At 44.8% G+C, this 27,600-nt stretch overlaps 1 protein-coding gene across 2 annotated transcripts in view; it reads left to right on the top strand.

Annotated features, from left to right (window-relative positions):
* The first annotated feature begins 1,190 nt into the window (after window positions 1–1,190).
* LOC102448550 (uncharacterized) overlaps window positions 1,191–27,600 on the top strand; it is a 35,492-nt gene continuing 9,082 nt past the window's right edge. The window contains exons 1-4 of one of the 2 annotated variants that reach the window (XM_075921284.2): window positions 1,191–1,322; window positions 3,717–3,884; window positions 25,214–25,311; window positions 27,055–27,199. In XM_075921284.2, coding sequence (XP_075777399.2) covers window positions 3,755–3,884; window positions 25,214–25,311; window positions 27,055–27,199 — 373 coding nt within the window. In that variant the 5' untranslated portion in view covers window positions 1,191–1,322; window positions 3,717–3,754. Of the gene's footprint in view, window positions 1,323–1,698; window positions 1,721–3,716; window positions 3,885–25,213; window positions 25,312–27,054; window positions 27,200–27,600 lie in introns of those variants that run through there. The other variant, XM_006138786.5, reaches the window with a different exon arrangement.

The following is a 27,600-nucleotide window of genomic DNA, read 5'->3' as shown; positions in this document are numbered from 1 at the left end:
AGATGGTTTGAGGTGGCTACCCTAAGCCTTGTGCTTTGTGGGGGTGGCCATGGTTGCTACCTCTACCATTGTATGAATAATACCTGGGGCCCCGGGTGGCCCAGTGTATTACCGAAGGGCCTGGTGCTGGGTGGCAGCAGGGGTTTGGACTCTTCGCACTCACCATGATGGCAGGAGTCGGAGCAACTGCTGCCCATCTCCCAGCCGGTTGTACTCTGCTTCACCATAGCAACGGGAAGTGCAGCATCGTGAGATGGGCAGAGTGGAGCAGGGGTAGGGCTTGGAGTACGGTTGAGTAGAAGTGGGACAGGGCCTGCAGTTTTCCACAGGGATTGCCACAGCCCTGTGCCCACCATGGGATGGCCTTGGTTATAGTAGTACAAAAATACCTTTTTATTGCTATGGATTATTTTTCTTCTATTAGAGGAATAAGTATGCTGGAATAAATGTATCTACAATGGGTGGTGGGGGCCCCACTTCAACTTTCCTGGTATAATCATATCAACCAGTAAAGATACCAATATTGGGGCGATATTGTAACTGGTACCTATGGAGAGAAAGGGGTGCAGGCAGGGCCAGAGGGCATGCAAGGGCACCCCATTTAGCCATTACAATGTTGGCAGGAGCATAGGGAGTTGTGTATCTTCCGAGTACTACCATGAGTCATCTATGGGCACTACAAAGACGTCTAAAGTGCTACACTGTCCTGCATTTTGCTACAAAGACGTCTGTGCGACTTGCAAAGATTAATATTGAATGCGGGTGACCGTGCCGTCGTGGCAAAGCGCTTGGCCCTGTCCCCGGGTCGGTGGCACACAAAGCAGCAAGCGGCTGCAGTTCTGCCGGTGTTATGGACCCGGAGCGCAGCCCCCTCTGGTGCCTAGCGCACCCAGTAGGCTGGACTCCGCACGTCTGGCCCAGGCAGGGGCTAGCAATGGCGCATAACCCTGGTGCAGCCAGAGATCTGCGCCCCCTGGCTGCATTTCCAGCTCGCGGCACAGTGCCCCTGCCCGCCCGCCCGCGCCCCCTGGCTTTGCTCGGGGCAGCCTGCGGCCGCAGCGTGGAGGAGACAAACAGGAGACCCGCGGGACCGTGGCCATTTTGAACGAGAGCAGAGGCGCTGCGGCCGCTCGGCCCACGTGGGGACTGGCCGTGTGTCCCGCTGGTGCCACGGTCCCAGTGCCCGCCAGGCGATGTCCAGGCAGCTCCTGCACAGCCCCGCGCGGGGTGCGCGCCTCCTCTTCAGCCGCGCCCGGGAGCAGGCACCTCTGCGAGGGAGACCTCCCCCTCGGCGGCAGGGGCAGAGCCCCCGGGAGCCGCAGGTGGGTGCCTCTGGGCCCCCGGCCGGCCGCGAGCAATGCTCCCTGAGCTGCTGCCAGGGCCGCCCTGGAAAAAAGAAGGGGAACCAGCGCTGCTGGGCGTGCAGCGAGCTCCCCTTCGTGCCTGGGAGCGGCACAGCCACCCCGTGCGCTTGGCTGGCGTGAGACCCCCACCGCGCAGCCTGCAGTGGTCCCTCACCGCTGCGTCGCGCCTGCCGCCCGCCTTGCCAGACGGCGAGCGCTGTCGGGAGTCTCCGAGCCCCCCCCCCTGCCCACATACATTGCACCACAGGTTTCCGTCGATCCCTAAGAGCTTCCTTTTGGAGAGGATCTTCGGTCACGTCAAATGCCCATCTCTGGAACGAATTGTTCTTTTGGGAAGGAGCAGCGTTAAATGCTGAGTAATGTGTCCCGCTTCTCATGCGGGCCGGCTAGTGGGGACTGCAGATTCTAAGCCGGTGTAGAGGTGGCTCCGAGCAGTTTATTTCTGAGCTTTGAAAGCCAAACCCAAATGTCTTGATTTTGGGAGGGTGGAGAGAAATGTTAATGTGTTTTGATAACATTCCTTTTTGGGGGGGAGGAGGGGGGAGATTGGATCTCAGCATGAAATACTGTACGGCACGCTGAAGACAATGGTTCAGATTTGATTTACACTCTGCTTGCTTCGCCCCCTCGCAAAATAGCTGATAAGACAACCATGTTTATGGCCACCTTGTCTCATCAGAGTGGCACAAAACACGTGTGTGCCAGTGAATCTGGCCTGATGATGCTTACAACAGAAAGGAGAGTGAAGACTGTTAGCATCCTAGCTGGAGAACTGCCCAGGAGCTGGACAGGGCCTCCATTTCTTTCATGAGATAGATATTTTGCTTAGAGAGGTGTCTTCACCTGGTGCTGGACAGAGTGAAACAATAGTGATGAAATGAAAAAAAAAAGAGTAAACTATACAGCTGGTGACTCAAGCTCCCCCCCCCCCTTTCGAATTAAGGGTGCTGGACTCTTAATGAACTGCTATTGGATATAGTGTTCTACTTAACTGAGCTCTGCCACTAGCTTCATGTTTCATTTTTGAATAGCAGTGAATTTCTTGATTCTAAAGCCGGGTTCTGCTCTTTTTCCCCAATCTCTCTGCTTCATGAAGGGTGAAGTCCTGTTCTGCGGCATTAAATGGGATTTATGTGGATCATAGGTTGTGTAAATAGATAGCTATGTGGTATGCCCTGACTATCAACAGATTCAGTCAGTTTTTGGGCCAATGCAGGAAATAAGTTCCAAAGTTCAGGAAACATCCTGCTGAGAGACTCCCTTTCTCTGTAATATGGACATACCTCTGTCAATTACAGCGTTGAAAGAATGGCACATGAAAAAATGTGATCTCTCAGATCCTCAGGTCTTCTGGACTGCCCCATGAGAAGTGAATAACTGGGCCATATCTTCATCTTTTGTAAATCAGCTTTGTTGAATTGAGATCAGGGAAAGGGGGCCAATTTACACCAGTTGAGAATCTGTCACATTGTTTTTTTCTGGATTTCAGATGTCAGGTCCCTATGGACCAGTGCATTAAAGGAAAAACTGCCACATTTTCAGTTATGAACAGTGAAAACATTAGAATATATGTAAAAATACATGTCCTGAGCCAAATTCTTCCCTTAGTGTCATTGCTGGGTTTTTCTGGTGTAGGTCCTTATAAATTCATGCAGCGCCTAGAATCTCCATTGTGCTGTGTTATGTAGGTACATTTAAATTATTTACTCTTGTGTTTTTTACTAACTACTTACACTGAGAGCAGAATTTTCCTATTTTGGTGAAAAGAGTGAGTTTCTGTATCTTGCAGTAAATATTATTTTATTACTTTAAACAATCTTGATAGTTATCTAATTAAAAGTGAATGTTGATTGTAAAATGAGTTATCAAGGGCAGTTATCAAGGTTACCTCCTTGCCTGATTTGCTTAATATTAATTCTGTGGAAATTTCTTGTACCCGTAATGCCAGTTGAAGCTTTTAAAATAACTTTTTTCCTTAATTTTTTAGCAGTAACAGTCACAACATAGTGCATTTCACCCAGAAGAGTGATTCCCATCTTTGCTAAAGTCCATTGGCTCTTCACAGCTGGTCATTATTTTTAATTCTCAGGAAATATCTCATACTCCTTATTTACTGTTGCTTAAATACAAGCCTGGCAGTAATCTATTACAACAATTTAAAATGTTAATGAAGGAATTATGAAAGTAGTAAAAAGTAATACACTGCATTTACCTCTACATTTATTTTAAATCTCTCTGTAGTCTAATGGCAAAACATTTTAAGCCTTTCAGACCTTTTAAAATGTATTAATGGCTTACTAAAAAGAATGTAAGTAGACTTTCATGCTGATTGTTTTTCTTTCCCCCACACAGGGAAGAAGAATGTAGTCACTGAGAGACATGGAACCATCATGACAATTGGAATTAACAGGCCAGAAGCCAGGAATGCTGTGAATCAGAAGACAGCAGCAATGCTTCTGCAGGCATTCAACTCTTTTGAGGATGATACCTCACTAACTGTTGCTGTACTTCATGGAATAGGTGAGATCTGTCATATACTCCTGAAAGAATTCTGCACATGCACAAAAATTAAAATTATGCACACAATATTTTATAATTCTGCAGATTGTAATTGTCAATAAATGTGGCTCCAACAATGAGAAGTCCTGTGGCTCTTTAGAGACTAACAGATTTATTATGTTATTAATTACCCAGGAGCTTATCCCTGCAACAGATCCCATTGCCAACTCTGACCACATGTCTATGCAAGTACCCTAATACATCTGTTAGTCTCTAAGGTGCCATAGGACTTCTCATAGTTTTTGCAGATATAGACTAACATGATTACACATCTGAGACTTGTCAAAAGTGACTTGTGAGTCTGGGTGTCTCAATTTTTGGGTGCCCATATTGCAGCACTTTAAGGGTCTTGATTTTCGGAAAGTGGGTTGGTTCAGCACTTCTTGAAAGTTATGTCCCTCTATGGCAGGGTTTCCCATCCTATGGGTCGCCATTACAATTCAAAAGGGTTGCCAAGTGTCTCCCCAGGTGGCTCTGCCCTCCCCCCCCCCCAATTTTTGAATTGTCTTGGGTCACTAAGTCTTCCTGAACTGTCAAGATGGGTCTCCATCTGGAAAAGGTTGGGAACTGCTGCTCTATGGTATCTGAATTTTGGGCACCCAAAGTTTGAAGCACCAATAATAATGGTCACAAGTCACTTTTAAGTATTCTGTTGTTTCAGAAGACACCAGAAAGACAAGGAATACAGGTTGTACCTCCCTAAACAGGAACTCTGTCATCCAGCAGGACCATGGATGTTGCTGAATGAGAGAGCCCTGGGACAGGAGGGCCAGCAGCTGAAAGCCCCAGGCAAGGCAAGGCTGGTGGTAGCGGGGCTGGGCATCAGCAGTCTGGCGGCAGTAATGGGGCTGTAGTAGTGAGGCATGGGCAGCCCAGCAACCCAGCTGGGGCTGGAGCAGCCCATGTGTGCTGATCCAGATGTGAGGCTGTGTTATATATGCTGTGGGACTGTGTCAAGCCGATGGGGGCTGCGTGCTGGCCTGCCAGTGGGGACAGAGCTTCAGCAGCTCTGTCAGGGAAGCCTGTTTGGGGCTGTGGCAGTGGAGCCAGGGCTGTGGCCACCCAGTTGGGGCCACGCAGGTCAGCAGCCCAGTGGGGCCATGTAGTGGCCGGCCATGGGGCTTGTGCTTTGGGTCGCGGGGCCAGGGCTGCATGCTGCCATGCTGGCTGCTTTCCAGCAGGAACAGCAGTTAATGGCAGTAGGGTCGAGGCAGCTGCGTAGGCCAGCCAGCAGTGGGGCCAAAGGAGCCAGAGGTGGGAAGGGGCAGAGGACCTTCCCTTGTCCACCAAATTCCCTCATCCGGGACTGCTCAGGTCCCGAGGGTGCCGGACCAGGGAAGTCCAACCCGTATAAGTATTCGCCAGTAATACACAGTAGCGTCCAGTGATAAGACAGTCATTGCTTTTGTGCCAATAATTGGTTTGGGAGTTAGGATGCTGAATCGGAGGAATTTTATAAAGGCAGACTGAGAAGTGAGAAGAGTGTGAGGCTAGAGAAACAATGAGATGTATAAACAGAACCAAAAAACTCAAAGATATACCTCCTGTAACTCTACTAAAATCAGTGAAGTTACACTAGAAGTGGATTTGGCCCAGTGTGTTTTTCTTGTAGTGAATAAGAGAGACTATTAATGTAAAATGGGTAGGTGAATCTGTCCTTGCTGAGCCTTATATATCTAAGAGCTCAATTGTTACATATATTGGCATAAATTAAATAAATACCACACAGAAATCCACAAGCCCAGTTACCTTTTCTAAAAAACTTATTCCCCGCTGAAGAATGAGTGTCACTGATTAAAACTTAGTAGATCTCAGAGAGGATAGATTAAGTTAAAGAAGATGCAAACTAATTAACTATTACATAGCCAGCTAAATCCTATTACAAGCCCATGTCAAAGTGAATGCTGATCTAATTTTACAAGAGGAACTCTGTTCTAGAAAACTCCCTACTCGGTTTGGAAGAGGGTGGGAATCTTCAAACACAAAACTCTAATGACAGGTTGGGTATTTATATGACTGTTCCACCTCTGAGAAAAATAAATGTTTTCTTTAAAAAATCATACGCTGTTTTTATTTGTCCTTTTTTCCAGTTTAAAACAAACAGGCCTTATTGTCTGGACCTGCATTTTGAAGTGGTTTGCATTTTATTTTGAAGGAACACAACCTAAAATGAAGTATTAAAGTTCATCAATGACAATCTAAAATCTCTCAATTTAAATGATCACAACTTGAGCTATTTATATAATAAGATATACACGTGTGCATTTTAACTAAAATGGTAAAAATGGAGCAAAATATATCTCCAGTTTATCCCCTCTCCATACACAGTGGAGATAAAAGTATCTCTGACTGCTAAAACTATTAAGGCTAGGCCAGGGAATAGGGAATTACAAAGGAATGCACAAAAAGTTATTAAAATAATAGGGGCAATTAGTTATAAATACTGATCCTGATGAACTAAATGGGAGGTGACTTGGCCAGGATTTGATTCTGTAAATATAAACAACTATCTTTAAACTGTAGCGGCACTCTTTGCTAGGACTGCTATGAGTACTCTGACTGCAAACAACTAACATGCTATTTCCACGATGAATGTGAATTGTCATTATCTTCTCTGGATAATGACAAGACAGCTATTTCTAATTAAAGTTTAGCAAGTGTCTCTTCTTTTTTTTTTCTACCTCCATTTGACAATTGACATAAGTACTTTTATATATTCTTTGAAGTCTAGCATTTTTTTCAAATGCTGCGTTTTATGTCTCTGTCATCCTCAATACAACTGCATCATGTCTAAGATAAATGAATAAAGCAAGGAAAAAACAACACATCCATCTTAAATAACATGCCCGTTCTTTTCCATTTTGATTTTCATATTCATGTGCCTTATCTTCAGGGTTCCCTCTAAGATGTGACCATGCAAAAAATTTGAGGCCTGCCCACCTTGTTTGCAGAGTTCTGCAGCAACACTCACCACTCACTTTCCTGCTGGATCTGCAGCCTGGAAGGTGAGTGGTGGTGGTGACCTGATGGGTTCTGTCATGGCAGGTGGCTGCCCTGCTCTCATTCTTTTTTTTTTTTTTTTTTTTTTCAGCTTTAGCTTCTGCAAAAGGGGAGCATACACTTCTTATAATTATAGTTGACGTTAACATATTGAACTGGTCAACAAAACTTGAGCCTTTCACAGTTTATGATGTTTCAGAGGTAATACATCAGCTTCTCCGTTAACGCTGTGCTAGAATTTGCATTGAAAGAAGAAATTAAACCTAATTTTTTAAAAAATGAAGAATAAAGTGTATCTGGTTACAGTTAGGGATAGCATATAGTCTGGGAGTGAAGACCATTTACAAGTAAATGTATTATTTACTTTATTAATATGTCTTCTGATACAGGCTTGCAGGGTGCCTAGTTTTCACTGTAAAGGTAGGCTATTGAATGTACTACAGCTTGGAATTTGGCCCTGTGTGTGACAAACTGTGTGTTATTTTACTACTCTTTGGCTTCCATGCATGGGGGACTTGTTCAAGTAGTGCTTATACACATAAAAAAGATGTGTACATGTTGTTTAAAGGAAACCTTTGTTTCTTCTAAGATAAGTTGTTTGGTGTATTGACTTAACATTTATATCATCACATCAAAGTTTTACAGTAGTTGTATTAGTACCTTCTTCATAGCACACAAAATCTGAGGCATCTAAAAATCAGTGTCCACTTCACTGCCTGTGAAAGTATAATATCAGTCCAAAAAAAATCATAATTAGGGTCTGATCCTACAGACTAAAAAGTATCCTTGGCCTGCAAACAATTTTATATACAAGCTATTCATGGGCATAAAGTTACCCACATGTGCAAGTGTTTCCAGAATCATGCTTTTGAATGTAAATCCTGGTTCACTATTAATTTATTTGGTTGTATGTTTAGATTGATGTGGAGACATGGCATGGGTTAAACATACTCAAGCAGATTTTTTTTTATTACCTACTGTTCAAACAAGGTAGAGCCGTCCACCTCTGTATAGAAATTAGTACATTCCATTTTTTCAACACTGTAGAAGATAAATCTCAGGAGGAAGGGAATAGTCTTGTGATAGTTTTTGGAATATGTTTGTATCAACATACAACCATAAATGATATTAAGGATTTATATCAGTAATTGTGAATTAGGTCATCCATTTGGTGACAGGGTCCTGGAATGTAGAATAAACGATGTCTGGAGAAATAAAATAGGACTGTCAACCACTGAATAGCTTTGCCCTGAAAGACCAATGAAAGTTGCTACCAATAGAACCACTGAATTTTAAAAACTCTGCCTACCAAGCCTTGGGGAATTGGAATATAAAAAAGTCCCTGACACAAGGACAGAAAAAGAAAAGATATTACAGACGGATGTTTGAAAAGAGATGACTCCTCTGGAACAGTGAATCAGGGCCAACAGGAGTTGTGAGCGGCCATATTTGTGGACACACAGGTAAATAAAACATCTGGAGGCCCTCCAGGGGCTAAGCCTGACAGAACAGCATCCAGCAGGTAGGCCACTGACTATGCACCCCTTACCTAAAGTTTGGTTAGCTTTTGGTTTTTTCCCCTGTCCTTTGTCTCCAGACTATTTGTCATTTGGCTTCATTATCTACTATATACTTGAGTTTGTCTGTACATTTTGTCTCCCAGGTTCAATGCCTATGCTCAATTCCAGAGGAGGTATGAGCAGCACCTGTGAAGGTCCGTGGACCACTGATTGGGAGCCACTGTTGCAGACTAAGGGGAAAAAATAAAGTTGTGTGCATCTTTTAAAGCTTTACTTCCGCAGTACATACATATGGGTTATTTATGCTACCCTAACTGACTTAATTGAGAGAATTAAAATGTTGAATTTTACAGCCTAGTACAGTGGTTCCATCAGGTACACTGTACCAGGGAGGGTCTTGTTCTGTGGTTTTTTATGTTTTAGAGACAGCAAGGGATTTCTGTATGTCATACAGTTGAATTTTAATGCAAATGTGTGTTGCAATGTTTTTATTTTCATTGTGGCAGAGCCGTGAGCAACTGTGCTTCAGCACTTTGAACTAATGACACCTTAGTCATGCAAGAAATGGTCTGACTTCACTCTTTCTGTTGTGGGTAGCTGTGTGGAGGAGGCACATGTTTAATGATAAGGAAGTGGAGGGGGTGAGAGGGAGACTAGGCTTTTGGAATGCACCAGTGAGAACCCTGAAAGTAAATTTTTGTTTACTTTGTATTCACTTGATTTTAAATGACACATCCTTATGGAATGCAGCCTTTATTCAGTATTTAATCATAAAATGACATTGCAAAGTAAGACGGTATGGAGGGTTACTGAAAAGTCAGTGCACTGCTGATATTAGACCAGAATCTTAGCTCCAAAAGACCAATCTTTTCACTTTTTCATCGTCAGAAGATTTTTATTTCTATGTTTACTTTTTAAGAAGTTATTTCATAATCACATCTAGTAGATGATACTGCCATCTAGTCTTGCCTAAGCCCAAATGGTTGTAAACATACAATGTGTAGTCTCTGGTCATTTATGTGAGTTAATGTGGTCTCTCTGCTCATTACAGTACCTCAGACCCCCTGCACAATGCAGGCCACAGAATCTCACCCAACCACTACTCACTTATATCTCAGATATTGAAGTCCTCAAATGATGGTTTAAAGACCTCAAGATGCAGAGAATCCTCCAGCAGTGATCCGTGCCCCATGCTACAGAGGAAGGCAAAAAACCTCCAGGGCCTCTGCCAATCTACCCTGGAGGAAAATTCCTTCCCGACCCCAAATATGGCGATCAGCTGAACCCTGAGCATGTGGGACCCCAAATAAAGGCAAGAGACAACCTCGGTGACTGGGCCAGATATATCCTGACTCTGCAGTTCTCCCCATGCCCCAACTGCACCCCCATTCAAGTATGCCACCCCCTCGGATTATCTGCCCATATGGCCCCCCTGGACCTGGGACATTAAGAGTTCTAGCCTGGATCCAACCCCAGAGAGACTCAAGGAAGCCCAAGACACCTGGAGACATGCCTACACAGCTGACAAATGTCACAAATCATTTAATTGCCCTGCCTAGGCCAGCTCTGAAATCCTCACTTGGCTGTAGAGGGTGGCAAGTGGGACTTCCCATGGGATCTCCAATCTCCTCTACCCTGGAAACTCAGTGCCAAGAAGCTGTCGGAATGGGACCAGGGATTTGTGGTCCTCCACTTGCAATCCCAAATTGTAAGAGGTGCTGAGTCATCAGTCAGAACCAGGCCGCCAGCTAAGCCCCAAGGACAGTATGAGACTTAATCCATCATCTACAGACGACAACAACAGCTAAATAAATAAATAGAACAAGCTCAAGGAGGAGAGAACCGGCCATGTCCTCAGGCTTTAAAAAATGCAATCAAGGCTGGGCTCCTATGCCGGCTTCATATGGCCATTCAAAGTGCATTCACTGTTTGGGGGAAACTCACTCTCCCCACAGCTGCACTCATTGCAATTCACTCACGGCGAGAGCCAGAAAGGACCGAGAGCTCCGCCTGAGAATGATTTTATTCGAAAAGGCTTTACAGCCTGCTGGGGAACAGGTGACAGCGCAGCAAGAGCCCCCCCCCCCCACCCTCCAGGAGTGAGCCGAGAGGCAGACCCTCACCATCCCGCTCCTTTCCAGCTTCTTCCTCTCCAAAACATAAAGGTGAGGCACACCACAGTGGGAGGACCCCTGTCACAAAGGCTTCGGGGCGATCCTCTCACTCCGCACCGGCATCGGGGTGCACTACAGCTGAGCGGCCCTGGGAGCGCTCCAGGCAACCGGCACAGCAAGAAAAGCTGGCGCCGATTCAAACCACGGTGCCACTTCAAACCGCGGCACCGCTTCCAGCCCTGGCGCCGCTTCAAGCCTCGGTGGCGCTGAAAGCCCCGGCACAGCTTAAAGCTGCGGCGCCGATTAAAGCCACGGCACTGCAGCAAAACGAGGTCCAGCCTGCTAAGCGGCCGGCACCAGCTATAGCTAAGCAGCATGATGCTGCACTGAAGCTGCCAGCACAGCCAGACAAGCAGCCAGATGAGGCTGCTAGGGATCAGCCCCAGCAGGAAACTGACTCACACAGCAGGCATCACTATCCGTGCCTGCCTTCTACGTCTTACTCCCCCGGGAGGTCTGTATCAAGGCAATCCTCTCCCAGGTCTATGTCACCTTTATCCTTTCAAGATGCTCCTCTTCCTGAGGATGACCATCTCACGGTCTATTCCTCGCGACATGCATCACCTAGGAAGTCTCGCTCCCATCATTACAGGGCTCCACCACAAGAAAGCCCATGGCACCCATACTGGCCTTACCCACCCCCACCTTATCCACCACAATGGGGACCCTGGGAACACTGGGAGCCATACGGACGTCACTCCCTAGCTCACTCCACTCCATCCCGGAGAAGCTTGCCTTGGCCACAGCCCCTACCTCCAGCAAGTCTTTCAGAAGAAGAGGTGGAACGAATCTCAGACAATGAATCAGACATTCATTCAAAAAATGTCACGCACTCTTGATGCCCTCGATGCACAACCAGATGATGCCTAGTACCATCAGACTCTGGAGCAACTGATGATCTAAAACAGTTCCAGGAACTATTCAAGAGAGTAGCGACAAGCCAGAACGTCTTCCTGCAAGAGGTGCAGAAGAAACAATACCAATTGCTAAAAAATCTCCATCCTACACTACATAGCAAGATTGCCCTGCCCATAGACGAGGCAATAATGGAGACCTCGGAAGACCTGTGGAAAACACCCGCATCCATTCAACCAATTAATAAGAAAATCGACAAAGTACTTTGTCCCCTCAAAAGACAACGACTTTCTCTTCACCCACCCACAACCTAATTCATTAGTCATAGACTCAGCACAACAACGTGTAAAGCTCCCACAATACAGGATGGACAACGCAGACAAAGCCCACAAAAAGTTGGACTCCTTTGGCAAGAAAGTATACTCCTCTTCCACCCTACAACTCAGAATATCGAATTACTCCGCTCTCTTAGCAAATCATGACTTTGACAATTACTTGAAACTGGGAGAACTGATGCCACGTCTCCCTGAGTCCAAAAGATCCATCTTGAAAACAGTAGTTCATGAGGACCATATGATCACCCGCACCGCTCTCCAAACCGCAATGGATGTTGCTGACACCGCAGCCCGAGTTACAGCTACAGCGGTGGTGATGCATAGAGCTTCCCCGCAAACTCCAGCCCAAAGTGGAAGACTTGCCATTTGACAAGCAAAAGCTATTTGCAGCTACTACGGACGAAATGCTCCATAACAGCAAAAATTCTAAGTCCACACTTCGCACGTTGGGCAGACGATACAGCCCATATAACTCATACAACCGATACTGATATGGGCAATACAATCGACCACAGAGGCCCTATGAGGACACCAGACCAAGACAACGAGGTCCCAGAAGGCGTCCCAACCAGGCCCACCCACCAACTACCCAACCATCTAAGCAACAAATTTGAAGATTTGGTCGAGGGCCTGCAACACCTCTCTTACGATCTAGTACCAGTTCAACATGGCCATCTATTCACCCACCGTTTGCGGCCATTCCTTCCACAATGGGAATCCATAACATCGGACCACTGGGTTCTAGAGATAATTCAGGTGGGCTTATACCATCCCATTTACCTCTATCCCCTCTACCCTTCCCCCTATCCCGTCCCTCTTCAGGGACCACTCTCACGAAACCCTTCTAAAACAAGAGATCGATCGACTCCTCATCATTGGAGCTATAGAAAGGGTACCCCGAGAATTCCACGGGAGAGGGTTTTACTCGAACTATTTCTTAACCAAGAAACAAACAGGAGGTTGGAGACCTATATTGGACCTCTGCAAACTGAACAAGTTTCTCAAGAAACAGCATTTCAAGATGGTCACTCTCTCCGCAATCATTCCTGCGCTAGATCAAGGGGACTGGTTTGCAGCCCTTGACCTCCAAGATGCCTATTTTCATATAACCATCCACCCTCCCACAGACGCTACGTACACTTTGCGCTCGGACCAGACCACTTCCAGTACAAGGTTCTCCCTTTTGGTCTCTCATCAGCTCTAAGGGTATTTTCGAAGGTACTGGCGGTCGTAGCTGCATATCTCAGATGGCAGAATGTCATCATATTCCCCTATCTGGATGACTGCCTTCTAAAGGGATCCTCGTACGCCGAAACAACCTCTATGATACATACGACCACGGCCCTCCTCGGTCATCTAGGCCTTCTAATCAACCAAGACAAATCAACTTTGCACCTGGTTCATGATATAGAGTTCATTGGCGCACGCCTGGACTCAGTTACAGCCCGAGCATACCTACCTCAGCAACGTTTTGCAACTATACAGGAAATTATAAGTGGGATGCTCACAATTCCTACCACCTCAGTACTTACATGCCTCCGATTAATGGAACACATGGCTTCCACCACCTACATAGTCCACCATGCTCGCCTGCACTTTTGATGCTTTCAGCTCTGGGTGGCAATCGTTTATATCCCATCATGAGACCCTCGAAACAAAATGGTTACTATCCCACCAAACGTGCTCACATCCTTACGATGGTGGACAGTGCTAAACAATCTTCTGGAGGGGGTTTCATTCCAACAAATCGAACCCACTATCCAAATCACCACAGATGCTTCCCTGCTCGGCTGGGGGGGCTGTAGCCAGACACGAACCCCACCTTGTTTCCCCCCCCCCCCCCCCAGGGAGCAAGAGAAAGGCAGTCAGCCTTTGATGCCCTGGGAACGCAGGTGTGGTGCCTGTCCCTGACTCTACCATAAACAGAAACCAGACAGTAAATGGGCTAGCTGATGACTGGGAGGCCTCCTGTCGCCGTGATAGCTAGTATCAGTAATTGACACGCCTGCACTGTCTCAGGAGAGGAATCTTCGCCCATCACATACCAGAGGTGCCCATTGTCTGCATTTTCCCAGGTGTGAATTATGCTTTGCACCCTTCGTGGGAAACTTGGTGTTCAAAGCCATTTTCCCTAATTGGCCACTTGAGACCAGGAAGAAGCCTACGTGACCCAAGGGGTATAAAAAGGGGTTTAGAAGCCCACTCCATTTGAGCTCCAATCACCTACACCTGCTGGCAGGTATTGATTGTCTCCCGAGGTCTGTGGGACGCCCAACCTCGCCCTACTTCTTCCCGAGGGATTGAGAGAAAGACGCTGGCCACGCCAAGTCTGGAATGCAGGGGTGAGAATTGTACCTGCAATGTGTTTTCTTTATGTGAACACTTTAATTGTCACTCTGTTATAAGTTTAGTTACTTTATTATAGTTTCTTAAGGCAAACTGCTTCATTTCTATTGTAAACTGCCTTTGGTAAGGTGATTTAGCTATAAACTTTGGGAATAAGTGGGGTGCCCTCATTCACTTATAAATATATATATATTGAACCAAGTTTCTTTTATTTTATTTCTCTTTCTTTCTCCTATAAATAAGCCAGGGAGTGTCAAGCTTCTGACTTGAACCCGTGCTGCTGTACCTGAACCGAACACAAACAAAAGAACTTCAGCTGGTCAAAAGGGACAGGTATAGGGAGAGCTTGGGTGTTTTGGATTGTGTCACTCCCCGGTGGCAGATCCATTGGGTCACCTCTCAGTCTTTTCCCAAGGCTGCCCGCTGCGAAGGAATCTTGGATTCTAGCAGTTAAAATCTGAGGTGTAATAAGCTCTTCCTATAAACTCAGGGCGTCTGAGAGCCTGTTGGCTGCCTTCTGCGATGGGACCCCGGTCCTAGCAGTAAAGTCACAGACGTTAAACTATTTTTCGGGGCGCCCTCCAGCCTCCTAGGCTGCCCACTGCAATGAGACTTTGCGTCTCAGCAGTTGAAGACTTGGGTGTAACACACGCACACACTGCCCTGACCATTTCGGCTGACAGGGGCACATATGGATGGTCACGAAGTTCAAGGCAGGTGGTCCCCAAACGAGACACTCTTACATATCAATCTCCTCGAATTGAGGACAGTAAGGAATGCCTGTGCACACTTTGCCTCCGACATCGCCAATCACACAGTCCGCATCCTAACGGACAACATCTGCATGATGTTCTACATAAACAGACAGGGCGGAGCCCACTCCTGCTCTTTATGCGCAGAGGCTATTCACCTGTGGAACTCGTGCATCCGCAACCAAGTCACCCTTATAGCATCCTACCTGCCCGGGGTGAACAACACCAAAGCAGACTCCCTCAGTCGAAACTTCACCTTAGACCATGAATGGGAGTTACATACGGAGGTCACAAACTCAATTTTCCACCAATGGGGATGGCCATCTATAGACCTCTTTGCTTCTACCTAGAACACCAAATGTCCCCAATTCTGCTCACGTGCGGGATTTGGCAAACACTCTCTGGGGGATGCCTTCCTAATCAAATGGACAGCCCCCCTACACTACGCCTTTCCCCCCATACCACTCATCCCAAGAGTTCTACTCAAGATCCTGAGAGACAAAGCCCTAGTCATCCTGATTGCGCCATCATGGTCTCACCAAACCTGGTACCCATACCTTCACAGGCTAGCGGTCCAGCCTCCCCACCCACTACAGTACCAGATAGACCTCCTATCTCAGGATGACGGCATGATACTGCATCCACAACTCAGTACCCTGCATCTTCAGGCATGGCTTCTCTCTGGTTCTCAGAGATAGAAGATCGCTGCTCCCAGCCAGTAAAAGACATCCTCCTCCATAGCAGGAGTCAGTCTACTCTGAAAACTTACCAACGGAAATGGACACGATTCTGTCACTGGTGTCAGTGAGCCAAAGTGGAGCCCCGTGCCTCCCCACTAAATACCATCCTAGGCTACATTCTGGACCTTAAAGCATCAGGACTGTCAATCTCCTCTCTAAGACTACACCTCACTGCATAGCAGCATTTCATACCTCAGTGGACGGCTTCTCCATTTTTAACCATCCTATCACGAAGAGATTCCTCAAGGGACTCCAGAATGTGGACCCACCATATAAGGCCCCACCCCCTTTGTGGGACCTAAATCTTGTTTTGGACTACCTCACCAGACCTCCTTTTGAGCCATTAGCAACAGTACCACTTCCTTTCATTTGTATGAAAGTCTGTTTCCTCTTAGCCATCACCTCCGTCAGGAGGGTGAGCGACTTGGGAGCATTAATGTTGGAACCTCTTTACACAGTTTTGACAAACGATAGGGTCATACTTAGACCCCACCCGACGTTTTTGCTGAAGGTCTGTACAGAATTCCATCTCAACGAACCGATCGTATTACCTACCTTTTTCCCAAAACTGCATTCTTCACAGACAGACACCAGCCTGCATACACTGGACATCCGGAGGGCTCTCGCCTTCTTCCTAGAAAGAACAAAACCATTTCATAAATCTGAAAGACTTTTTATCTCCATTGCTGAACGATCCAAAGGGACACTAATATCATCTCAACGAATCTCAAAGTGGATATCAACATGCATAATTAAGTGCCACTCTCTGGGCAATAGACCGCTACAGCGCCCACCACGAGCGCATTCTACTCGAGCCACGGCTGCTTCTACAGCCTTTCTGGGCAACGTCCCCTTAAGAGATATTTACCGGGCAGCAACATGGTCTTCAGATCATACCTTTGCTAAGCATTACGCTATCCTTCCACAACTCAAGAATGATTCAGCAGTTGCCACAGCAGTGCTCTCCACCACTGCCAAACACTGACTCCGGCTCCCTCCAGCTATATATTGAATACTGCTTTGTAGAGCACCCACGGGGACACTACTCGAAGAAGAAAAGGGAGTTACTCACCCGTGCAGTAATGAGTGTTCTTTGAGATGTGTGTCCCTGTGGGTGCTCCACGACCCTCCCTATCTCCCCTCTGCTCGGATTCAAAACTGGGCAGAGACGAGGATCTGAAAGGGAGGGGGTTGAGCCGCATACTGCAGGAGGAGGGAAGGGCTCAAGACGCCTCCTGGGCATGTGTGGCTCAACAGGGGAAACTGCTGTACAAAGCTCCGATCTGCGGCTCAGGGCGACCCTTCACCTAGAGTGGAGCACCCACGACTCGAAGAACACTCGTTACTGCACGAGGTGAGTAACTCCCTTATCTCAGATCGGGGGGAGGGGACAGGCTGGGAGGGGAGTGGAGCTGGCCGGGGAAGATCGGGGGCAGGGGAGGGAGAACCGGCCAGTGGAAAGCAGGGCTGGCCAGGAGGGGTTTGGAGGAAGTGGAGGCTGGCTGGCAGAGAACCGGCCAGCGGGAAGTGCGGCTGGCCGGGAAAGGGTCGGGGGGAGAGAATCGGCTGGCAGGGAGCGGGACTTGCCCGGATGCACGCAGATCCCAGCGTGCTGCTCATCCCGCTCACGGTCCCGGCGAAGCACGAGTGAGTCTGGCCCCAGGGATTCCATCCCACCCCAGTCCTGCCCCCCTTCTCTCTACTGCGCATTTGCGTACTGCCTGGCTGATAGACACACTCACGCAGCGTGAGCATGTCTACCATCCAGGCAATACACAACTACGTACTGATACACATAATAAAATTTACTTAATTAGAAAATACCGGACATTTATATGTCTGTTATTTTCTCAGTTTATATCCCGGACAGAAACCTCAAATACTGGACTGTTTGGTTCAAAACCAGACACCTGGCAACCCTAGTAAAAGCTGATGGTGTATTTTGAAGTAATTCAGTTTATTCTTTTGCTTGTCTGAAAAATGAGATGCGAACAGGACTACACTGTTACACTGTAAAGATTGCTGCATTACTATAGCCCTGAGTGCAATCACTTGTGTTATACTATACTGCAGAAATGCACTCCAGAAAGCTGTCCTTGTGTCTCATTTATAAAAGATTTAGTTTTGGGAGACCTTTCCTTTTTTTTTTTTTTTTTTTTTTTTTTTTTTTTTGACAAAGCACACAGGATCTCTTTCAGCATTAATAGTATAGTTGTTCTTGTTTTTCATATCCATTAACAGAGGTTAAATATCAAAACAAAATTACTTTGCACTTATTTGTGTTCACTGTTCATATCAGCAATATTAAACGTCTTTTGAAAATTGTCATGGAGATGCTTATCTTACACAATTTCACACTAACTATTTAATTGGATAAAGTGTAGAAGAGCTAATGACATTTGTTTGGTTTATGTTAAAGAATATTTAATACCCACTGTTATGTGCTATTGCAGTGACTAATGTTTTGGAATATAAAACAAAAATCAGTTTTGCAGCATCCCTTGCAGGAATCTTACAGAAAGTTGCTCGAACATGTTTCAACCTAGTTTTGGCATAAATGAGTTCAGTCCACTGATTCCATTTGAAAAACTGCTTAACTACAGCTGTTAAACACTGTTATCTATCTTTTGGTTATAGCAGGCATGTCCAAAGTCCGGCCCGCGGGCCAATTGCGGCCCGTGTTCCGGTTTAATACGGCCCCACAGGTAATTTGGCAATATCTATCTTTTATGGCCCCCAACGAATCCATATGTATTGAGATGAATACATTGTAAAATCTCAGTTAATGTCAGTTGATCTAAATCAGTTATAAATATATTTGGACACAACATGTATACTTGGTGTTCTGTTCCTGTTCATATTTTTTGAACTTAAAAGTTGACAGACAACCTTTATTACCAATAATATGTAATGTACTTTACAATGTTCCTGACATATATTTCAGCTTCCTGGATTTTTTTTTCATCTGGCCTTCAGATATGAAAGGCAGAGTTATTTAACACCTGTTTAGATTTGTCATCCATGTGACGAAATGAAAAGTATGCCGTTTGCAATAAACTTTGCATAAAATAGTTAATTTGCATTTAATTTTAATGGTTCAAAGAATGTCAGGCAAAATGGTTGGCCCTCACGCATGTTCACTTCATCAAATCTGGCCCTCTTTGAAAAAAGTTTGGACACCCCTGGGTTATAGGATTTAATTCATACTCAGGGTATTGCTTTTATAGCAGTGATTATGGAGATTTCCTTAATCATAACATGGATTGTTTGATTCAAACCCATATGAAACTTTTCTCCTAAGAGTTCATTTTCTGACCAGCCTTTATTTTAGGTTTCTATACATGATATTTCCTTCATCTGATTCACCCAGCTAACTTGAACGAAAAAAAAGTTTAGTTTTGTGTCAGTGTGTACTATAACTCATTGGTGAATTTAGCACTCATGAAAGCATCATTTTTAGTTATCTTCTAACCATAACTCAGTCTGGATTTTCAATAACACAATGTGTGTGTACAACAATTGCTGGCGTTCCACATTCAGTGACTGTTCCTTTCTCTTATCTCACAGTAACTGCCTTTATCATAGAGTCATAGAACACTAGAACTGGAAGGGACCTCGAGAGGTCATTGAGTCCAGTCCCCTGCCCTCATGGCAGGACCCAGTACCAGCTAGACCAACCCTGATAGATGTCTGTCTAACTTGCTCTTAAACTTCTCCAGAGATAAAGATTCCACAACCTCCCTCGGCAATTTATTCCAGTGTTTAACCACCCTGACAGTTAGGAACTTTTTCCTAATGTCCAACCTAAACCTCCCCTGCTTCAGTTTAAGCCCATTGCTTCTTGTCCTATCCTCAGAGGCCAAGGAGAACAATTTTTCTCCCTCCTCTTTGTGACACCCTTTTAGATACCTGAAAACCGCTATCATGTCCCCTCTCAGTCTTCTCCTTTCCAAACTAAACAAGCCCAGTTCTTTCAGTCTTCCTTCATAGCTCATGTTCTTTAGCCCTTTAATCATTCTTGTTGCTCTTCACTGGACCTTCTCCAATTTCTCCACATCTTTCTTGAAATGTGATGCCCAGAACTGGACACAGTACTCCAATTGAGGCCTAATCAGCACAGAGTAGAGCGAAAGAATGACTTTTCCTGTCTTGCTCTCAACACTCCTGTTAATGCATCCCAGAATCATGTGTGCTTTTTTTGCAACAGCATCACACTGTTCACGCATATTTAGCTTGTGGTCCATTATAACCCATAGATCCCTTTCTGCTGTACTCTTTCCTAGACAGTCGCTTCCCATTCTGTATGTGTGAAACTGATTGTTCCTTCCTAAGTAGAGTACTTTGCAATTGTCCATATTAAACTTCATCCTATTTACCTCAGATCATTACTCCAGTTTGTCTAGATCATTTTGAATTATGACCCTATCCTCCAAGGCAGTTGCAACCCCTTCCAGCTTCATATCATCTGCAAACTTAATAAGTGTACTCTCTATGCCAGTGTTTCTCAAACTGTGCTCCACGAAGCCCCAGGGCTCTGAGAGACATCTCCATGGGCTCTGCGAGGTTGACAAACTGGAAACATCGATAGGTACAACACATACAATCAGTGGACCGCTGGGGCTCTGCATAAATTTTTACACATGTAAAGGGCTCCGGAGCCCAAAAAGTTTGAGAACCACTGCTCTATGCCAATATCTAATTCATCGATGAAGATATTGAACAGAATATATATCTACTATATATTTTAGATAGTTTGTATATCCGTGTTTGTGTATGTCCATCCATCTGTGAGTGTTTATTCAAGAACTCCTTCTAAATGGTAAGAGTTAGGACCACCAAATTTGGTATACAGCATCCTCTTATCATAGTTTAAAACAAGGTAAGGGTTTGGCTGTGCCAGGACAATGGGCTCTGCCCTGAATCTGATTTATTTCTCATTAAATGGAAAGGGAGGGCTTGGATAGCAGGGGCAGTTATACTCCAGAATGCCCACAGGGGGCAGTAATTGCAGGGGGACAGTTTTACTCAAAAATGACTGGGGGGGGGGGGGGGGAGCAGCAAGTATGCCAGCCCAGGAAGCAATTCTGCCAGCCAGGCAATGTGGGCCCCGCTGCCCTGGTCGGTCCCGAGGAGGAACGCTGCGGGCTGGGCAACATAGTCTTGCCCGTCCCAGCTGGTCCCAGGGAGCCTCCCACTTCCAAATCTCTGGCTGTGACTCCTACACCCACCATCTTCTGCCCTGATTCCCACACCCACCACACCATGCCCTGAGCCCTCCTCATACTTCCCAACCCCCTGCCCTGACTCCTGCACCTTCATCTCCTTCCCTGAGCCTGCACACCTCTTAACCCCCTGTCCTGACTCCTGCACCGTCATCTCCTACCCTGAGCCTGCACACCTCCTAACCCCCTGTCCTGACTCCTGCACCTTCATCTCCTACCCTGAGCCTGCACACCTCCTAACCCCCTGCCCTGACTCCGGCACCCCCCCTAACTCTGCCCTGACTCCTGTACCCTCTACATCCCCAGTCCTCTTCCATGAAGGACCCAAGCAATGATGGGTAAATCTTCTAGTTCTTCATAAAATAAAAAGAGACTTCAGCCTCACACTAAATCTTTTTTTCCCCCGTCAATCAGATCATCTGTTTTATACTTACAGTCACAAATTGTGGTCTGTGCTCATGTAAGATGTCATGTCTCTTACTATTATTGTTATTTATTATGTGTATTATAATAGCTTCTTTGAAGTAGGAGAGCTGATACCTAGACTTTCCCTTTCAGCTCTCTCTAAGCATTGCTGCTCTTCCACAGAGCAATTCAGAACTTTTGTGTCCATTCTTGCACTGTGTTGCTTACCTGTTGATAACAGGTGAGATCTGTGGAAGTGATCCTATTACGGAGAAAACAGGCTGATTTATCAGTAAACAAAGTTCTCTGATAAACTCCATCTTCTCCACACGCTCATATTCTCCCTCCTCCTCCTTCAGATGTTAAATTCAAATCCATTAGGCCACAAACCTGAGGGCTAGATTATCAAGTGCTGTAAATTGGGACAGCTCCATTGACATTAATGGAGAACCAGATAAGCATATGGTTCTGAGTTAGAGAAGTTAAACAAATCCTTAAAAAAGAACTGTTTGCTTGGAATGGATATTGAAATGCACGCTATAGCTTTCTCAATCTGTTTTATGGATCCCATATCCCATGTTTTGATACATGTGTTTATCCACAGAATGTACCTCTGTGGAGGAAATAAATCATTTGGAGAACCAACCTACATTATTAAGAATTTTTTCTTCCTCTTTAGTGATGTGACTATTTTAAGAGTCCCGCCACTGAAAGTAACATTACTGTGTTAAGCTGTATTCTAGTCAATAGGAACAACGACATTAAATGAACCTTGAGGGCCCAAAGGGAAGCACTTCAGTCATGAGATGAACAATTTTTTACTCTGCCTTTTACTTGATGTTTTAAAATATGACACCCACTTTCACACAAACAGTTCAGTATACTTTCAAAAAGATAAACGTAAGGATGCATTTGGCCTGCTGTAGCCTTTCAGGCAGTAAGTGCTGTTGGTCCTTAAATTGTTTTAAAAATTCTTCACAATATCATACAATGTTTTGGGTCTACCATCTTAGACATATGAGAATCAGAGCCTTTGTCTTTATTGATTTGCCTTTATGCAACTGTAACCAGACAGAAACCCCAACCCTTCTGACTCTCCCCTCCTCCCTCTGACATCCTTGGGAGAGAAAAATCCTTGAGAGCGAAACTCTGTTTTCAAAGGCTCCAGAGTCTCCAGAAGTGCTGGAATAACAATGGCCCTGGATGCTAGACAGGAACCAGATAACAGCGGCAACTGGGCCAGCAGGTGATCGGGGCCTTGGGCTACCTTTGTCTGGTACCAGTATTGATACGCCTACACACACCGCCCCAGAAGAGGAATCTGCCGCTCCATCAGAAAAAGGATGTCTGGCCCTAATGATTTAGTTACCTCCACCTCACAGGTGCAAATTAAGCTTTGGACCCTCTGTGGGAATGGGCACCACAAAGACGTTCCAACTTAATTGGCATTTTAATGACAAGAGACGCGTCTACGTGACCACAGGGGTATAAAGTAGGGCCCTGTGCCCCCACTGTAATTGGAGATCCACCCATATACTTGCTGGTCAGGCGGTCTTGGACCCCTGAGACTTTAGGGATGCCTTCGTCTCGAACCGACTACTTCCCATTGGGATTGAGAGAAAAGCTGGCTTCGCCGGAGTAAGGATCGCAGGGGTGAGAATATACCTGCTAGGTATCTATTTTTGCACACATTCAATAAGAGCTCGGAGAACCAAAAGGGTTTCATGGCACCTTTAAGTGACTTTTCATTGTATTTTCTGTCTTGCCTTTTGTAGTGGCTGTGTCATCTGTAACACAGAAGTAACATTTAACAGCTAAGCTTGCCTTGTAACAATAAAATAGTTACTGTTTAAGCTTTAACTCCTCCTGTTGCTGTAACAGAACCAAACACAATCAAAAGAACCATAGCCCGTCAGGGGTAAACGCAGTAAGAGCTGAGAATTGAGTTGTGCCGCCTCCACGGGGCAGACTCTTTGGGGGCACCCGTCAGCCTCCCTGGCTGCCTGCTGTGAAGGGACTTTTGTCCTAGCAGTCGAAGTCTCGAGTGTAATGAGCTCTCTCTGCACCACCGTGGGGCACCCGTCAGTTTCCCTGGCTCCCCGCTGTGAAGGGACTTTGTCCTAGCACTCAAAGACTCGGGTGTATCTTTGGGGTGCCTGTCAGCTTCCCTGGCTGCCTGCTGCGTAGGGACTCTGTCCTAGCAGCTAAAGACTCGGGTGTGATAGGGCTCACAAACCACTCAGTACCCCAGCCACCCGCTAAGAGCAACTAAAAAAACCCCAAACCCAGGTATAATGGAAGATGTAGTTCTTCGAGAGGCATCCCTGGGACACTCAACACCTAATGCGGAGCACCCCCAGGGACGCTTCTCTTGAAGAATGTCAGTTACAGGAAGGTGAGTAACCTCCTTTTCACGTTGAGATATCATTTTAGGCTCATCTAAACTACATGAAAGATTCGAAAGAGGATATGCAAATTCCACATGAATCAAGACGTGGAAAGTAATCAAGACGTGGGTTTTTTGGCAACCCCCCCTTTTTCAAAAAACAGCCTTTCCTCAAAAAATGAGGTTTACATGGCTTTTTGGAAAAACGCATCTTGATTACTTTAACTTTTGAAATCTCCACTTTCGAAAGTGAGATCGGAAGAAGAATTTGCATATCCTCTTTTGAATCTTCCATGTAGTCTAGATGAGCCCTAACATTTATGAGTCAGACCTTCAGCTGGTATAAATTGCTACAGCTATATTGGTTAAATTAAGCTGCACCGGTTTGTCAGCTGATGATCTGGCTTTATATCTGTAATAATAGCAATAATTATCATTATTTGTATTGCTCTAGGATAGGGCTATTCACCATGCAGCCCATGGTCTGCATTCAGCCCCACAGCCTGTTTGTTTGCAGCCTGCAGTGTGGTTTGGTTTTAAAGAGGGCTCAATATACGGCCGTGGGGAACATGCTCCATAATGGCGAGTCAGTATAATGGTCTTCTTTTGATATGCGTTTTAGTAGTTAAATTCCTGGATAGTCATTGCTCATTAAAAGTACTGTCATATGGGTGGAAATTGAGTAAATATTGCATTTTACTAGTATCAGCAGAACTGCCTTAAATGGGGCCTCCGTGTTGTGTAGTCTTGCTTTAATCTTTGTATTCATGCTGTCAGTGTCAAAGAAGCTATTTACATATATTTGCATGTACCTGCAGTCACACTTGTGGCCCTTGACATGTGCCGTGAGTATCATTGTGGCCCCCGGAATGTCCAAAATTGAGTGGCCCTTCTCTAGGACATAGTCCTAGTCATGCTCAAGGATCCCATTAAGTTTTACACTTGACGACAATATTAACCTTCAGATGGAACAGAAAGATGTAAAGATAGATAAATGAGCAGCCTGTACCCATTCGTATATTGATACTCTTATTTTTAGTAAGGTATAGATACAGAAAGCTATTTAGGCTCCTAACTTCCATTGAAGTCAGTAAAAATTAGGGGGCTAAATACTTTTGTGAATCTCTCACATAAAAGTGCACCAATCTGAGCTGAAAGTGGAAATTCTAATGCAAGGCAGGGGACAAGGCTACACTGTCATTATCAATAACAATGTGAAATACCACATTGTAGCAAAATGCTGCTGCCACTAAATGGATGGACAGATGTATAGAAATAATGTTTGTCTGAGATATATGGATAAATTTTCTGATCTACATCTGCTCCTTAGATGTGTGTAAAAATTGTCTGATGCAGACTTTCGCCAGGGCTTTCAGGATGAAATAGGCTTCTAAATTAAAAAAAAAAAAAAAAAAAGTTCCCTTGAGCCACTCACAAAAGTAGGTCTTGGACAGACTTTGAGGAAAAAATGCAAATATTTGGAACCCCAGTGACCCTACACTGGTGCTTTCTTGGATTCATTGCTGAGGAGTCTAATTTTTGTGGTGTTTTGTAGGAGGTAATTTCTGCGCTGGTTATGATTTGAAAGAGCTGGCCCACAACCCAACCTCAATCAAATCGGAACAAGATGTCACCAAAGGTCCTGGTCCCATGGTATGTATATGGAAACAGAACTGTGCAGTGTGGAGAAGTTTTTGACAATTCAGTGAAACTGAAGTCAATTTCTATGGCTTGAAATTGCTTCAGGACCTTATCATTGTACTTCATTTATTTTGCTATATCTGTGTCTGAGGCATCTGTTTTGCTTTTAACACACAAGAAAACTTTAAAATCTTGATTTATGGAAACACGTGACCATTTTCTGTTAACTTGCAGAAATGAAAAGGGGAAAATACTTTTCTTCTTTGAAGTTAACTAAAAGCAAATGGGATTGTTTTCCCCAAAGGAAAATAAGGAGTTTAGTTATGATGCATCACCTCCCAGACATCTTGAAAATTATATATACTGTACTCTCTGCTTATATAAAAATGAATTACATGATTGTGTGCACAGGGTCATTTGTAGTTCAAATGAAAATGTGGTAGGCAGAGATTGTTGAGAGATAGGATCAAAAAATCTAGTATTAACTATTTTCTAACATGGTATATCAAACATTTTTTCTGTAAATTGAGTGGGAAAAAATTTGGACCAGTGTCCTATGTAGATACTTGAGCCATGTCTGAAAAGCTGGGTTTTCACCAGTGTTAAAATAACTTTAAAGACCTCAGTCATTCTCCATTTGCGTGGTAGCTCTACCATGAAGACTTTGGTGTAGCGGTTCACTGTTTTGCTCAGAAACAGACTGATTGTGAAGTGAGAAGAATTTTTCTGCCTCATAAAAATGATTATATTCATACTTGCTGTGGCTGGCGATGGAAGCATAAGAGCTTAAGGTTCACTGGTAAGCTTGCTAGAGATTGACCACTTGTAAGGGGAAGTTGTTAGGTAAGTGCTTTTTTCAGTATGTTAGATGGCTGTGCCTGATGCTTTTAATATCATTGTATCTGAGTACTGAGATTTATGTTTCCATGTACAGCATATTTGCCAGAAGTACATTAATTGTGATGTATTGATAAAATCAATAGTCTCAGAAAACAAAATGCTGAATTAGATTCTTGTGTGTCAGGATACATTCACCCTACACTAAAATACAAAGCAAATGATGACCTCCAATACAGCTATACAGCTCCATTGTCTTCCAAACTGTAACTTTGAGCAGATGCCACTGAGGCATAACCAGAAGGCCATAAGTTGATACAGGTGCAGCCAAGGGCTAACAGAGCCTATACTACTGGTTATGTCGTGCAAGATAGAAATAACCCAGTCTCACCTTCGGAGCCCATGTTGGATTTTTAGGTCTGACAATAAGAAAGGCATTTTACTTGACAGCTGACCAGGTTTTGATATCTTTATAGGGCAACTTCTGTGACTGCAGCTTAAAATTTAACTATGCAGATCTGCTTTAACACTAGCTTAATCATCTGGCACTGGACAAATGTCTTACTTTTTTCCCCCTATTGCTGTCTTGATTGTATGACAACGATTACTGTTTAATCTCATTAGACTAATTAGGTACCCAGGAGTCCTGAATAAACTGAGTAGATCATTTTCATAAAAATGTAAATCGATCGCAGCAAAACCAAGATAATAAATGTTATTTAGTACATGTGGATGCATTAGCTGATAAGCTGATTGCTACCATGCTAGCTGTGCTAGGACTTACTACCCAGTATAGTCCTGCTGAAGTAAATAAATCTCCTTCCTATATTAAACACTGCATCCAACAGTGTTTGTGGGTTTGGGTCTTTGATATGTACACAGTGTACAAATGGATTAACATATCTTTTGTTTTGATAGGGTCCTTCCCGAATAAAGTTTTCCAAACCAGTGATTGCTGCAGTAAGTGGATATGCAGTAGCTGGGGGTCTTGAGCTCTCTCTTTTGGCTGACCTGCGTGTTGTGGAGCAGAGTGCTGTTTTTGGAGTGTTCTGCAGACGCTTTGGTATGTTTTCATGCTCTACAGAGATAGGGGAAGCCAGATTGTTAAAAAATGCCTCTACAATTGCTCTCTCAATTCTAGCATGTGCAAAACCTATATCTGTGTAGGTGAATTGTGTACACAGACCCACAGTTTTCTGGTTTTTATGCACACAATTTACAGGCACATGATTTCAGATTGATCTGAGAACTGGGCCCTGATCCTTCAGGGTCTTTTTCTGTGTTTCTTTGTCTGCTTTCTTTATAGACAAATGTTACAGGCAAGTTTAGAAATGAGAAAAACACTAGTCCCCTAAAGGACCATCTACACTGGGAATTTAAATTGACATAGGTACATTTCTTAGGAATATAAATAAGCCAGATCCTTGAGCAATGCAGTTAAGCCAACCTAACCCCCAGCAAAGA

The sequence above is a fragment of the Pelodiscus sinensis genome, chromosome 2, assembly GCF_052426305.1.
Source record: "Pelodiscus sinensis isolate ZL-2025 chromosome 2, ASM5242630v1, whole genome shotgun sequence".
NCBI lineage: Eukaryota > Metazoa > Chordata > Testudines > Trionychidae > Pelodiscus > Pelodiscus sinensis.
Note: the sequence above shows the minus strand (reverse complement) of the source record. Positions and strands in the feature narration are given on the sequence as shown.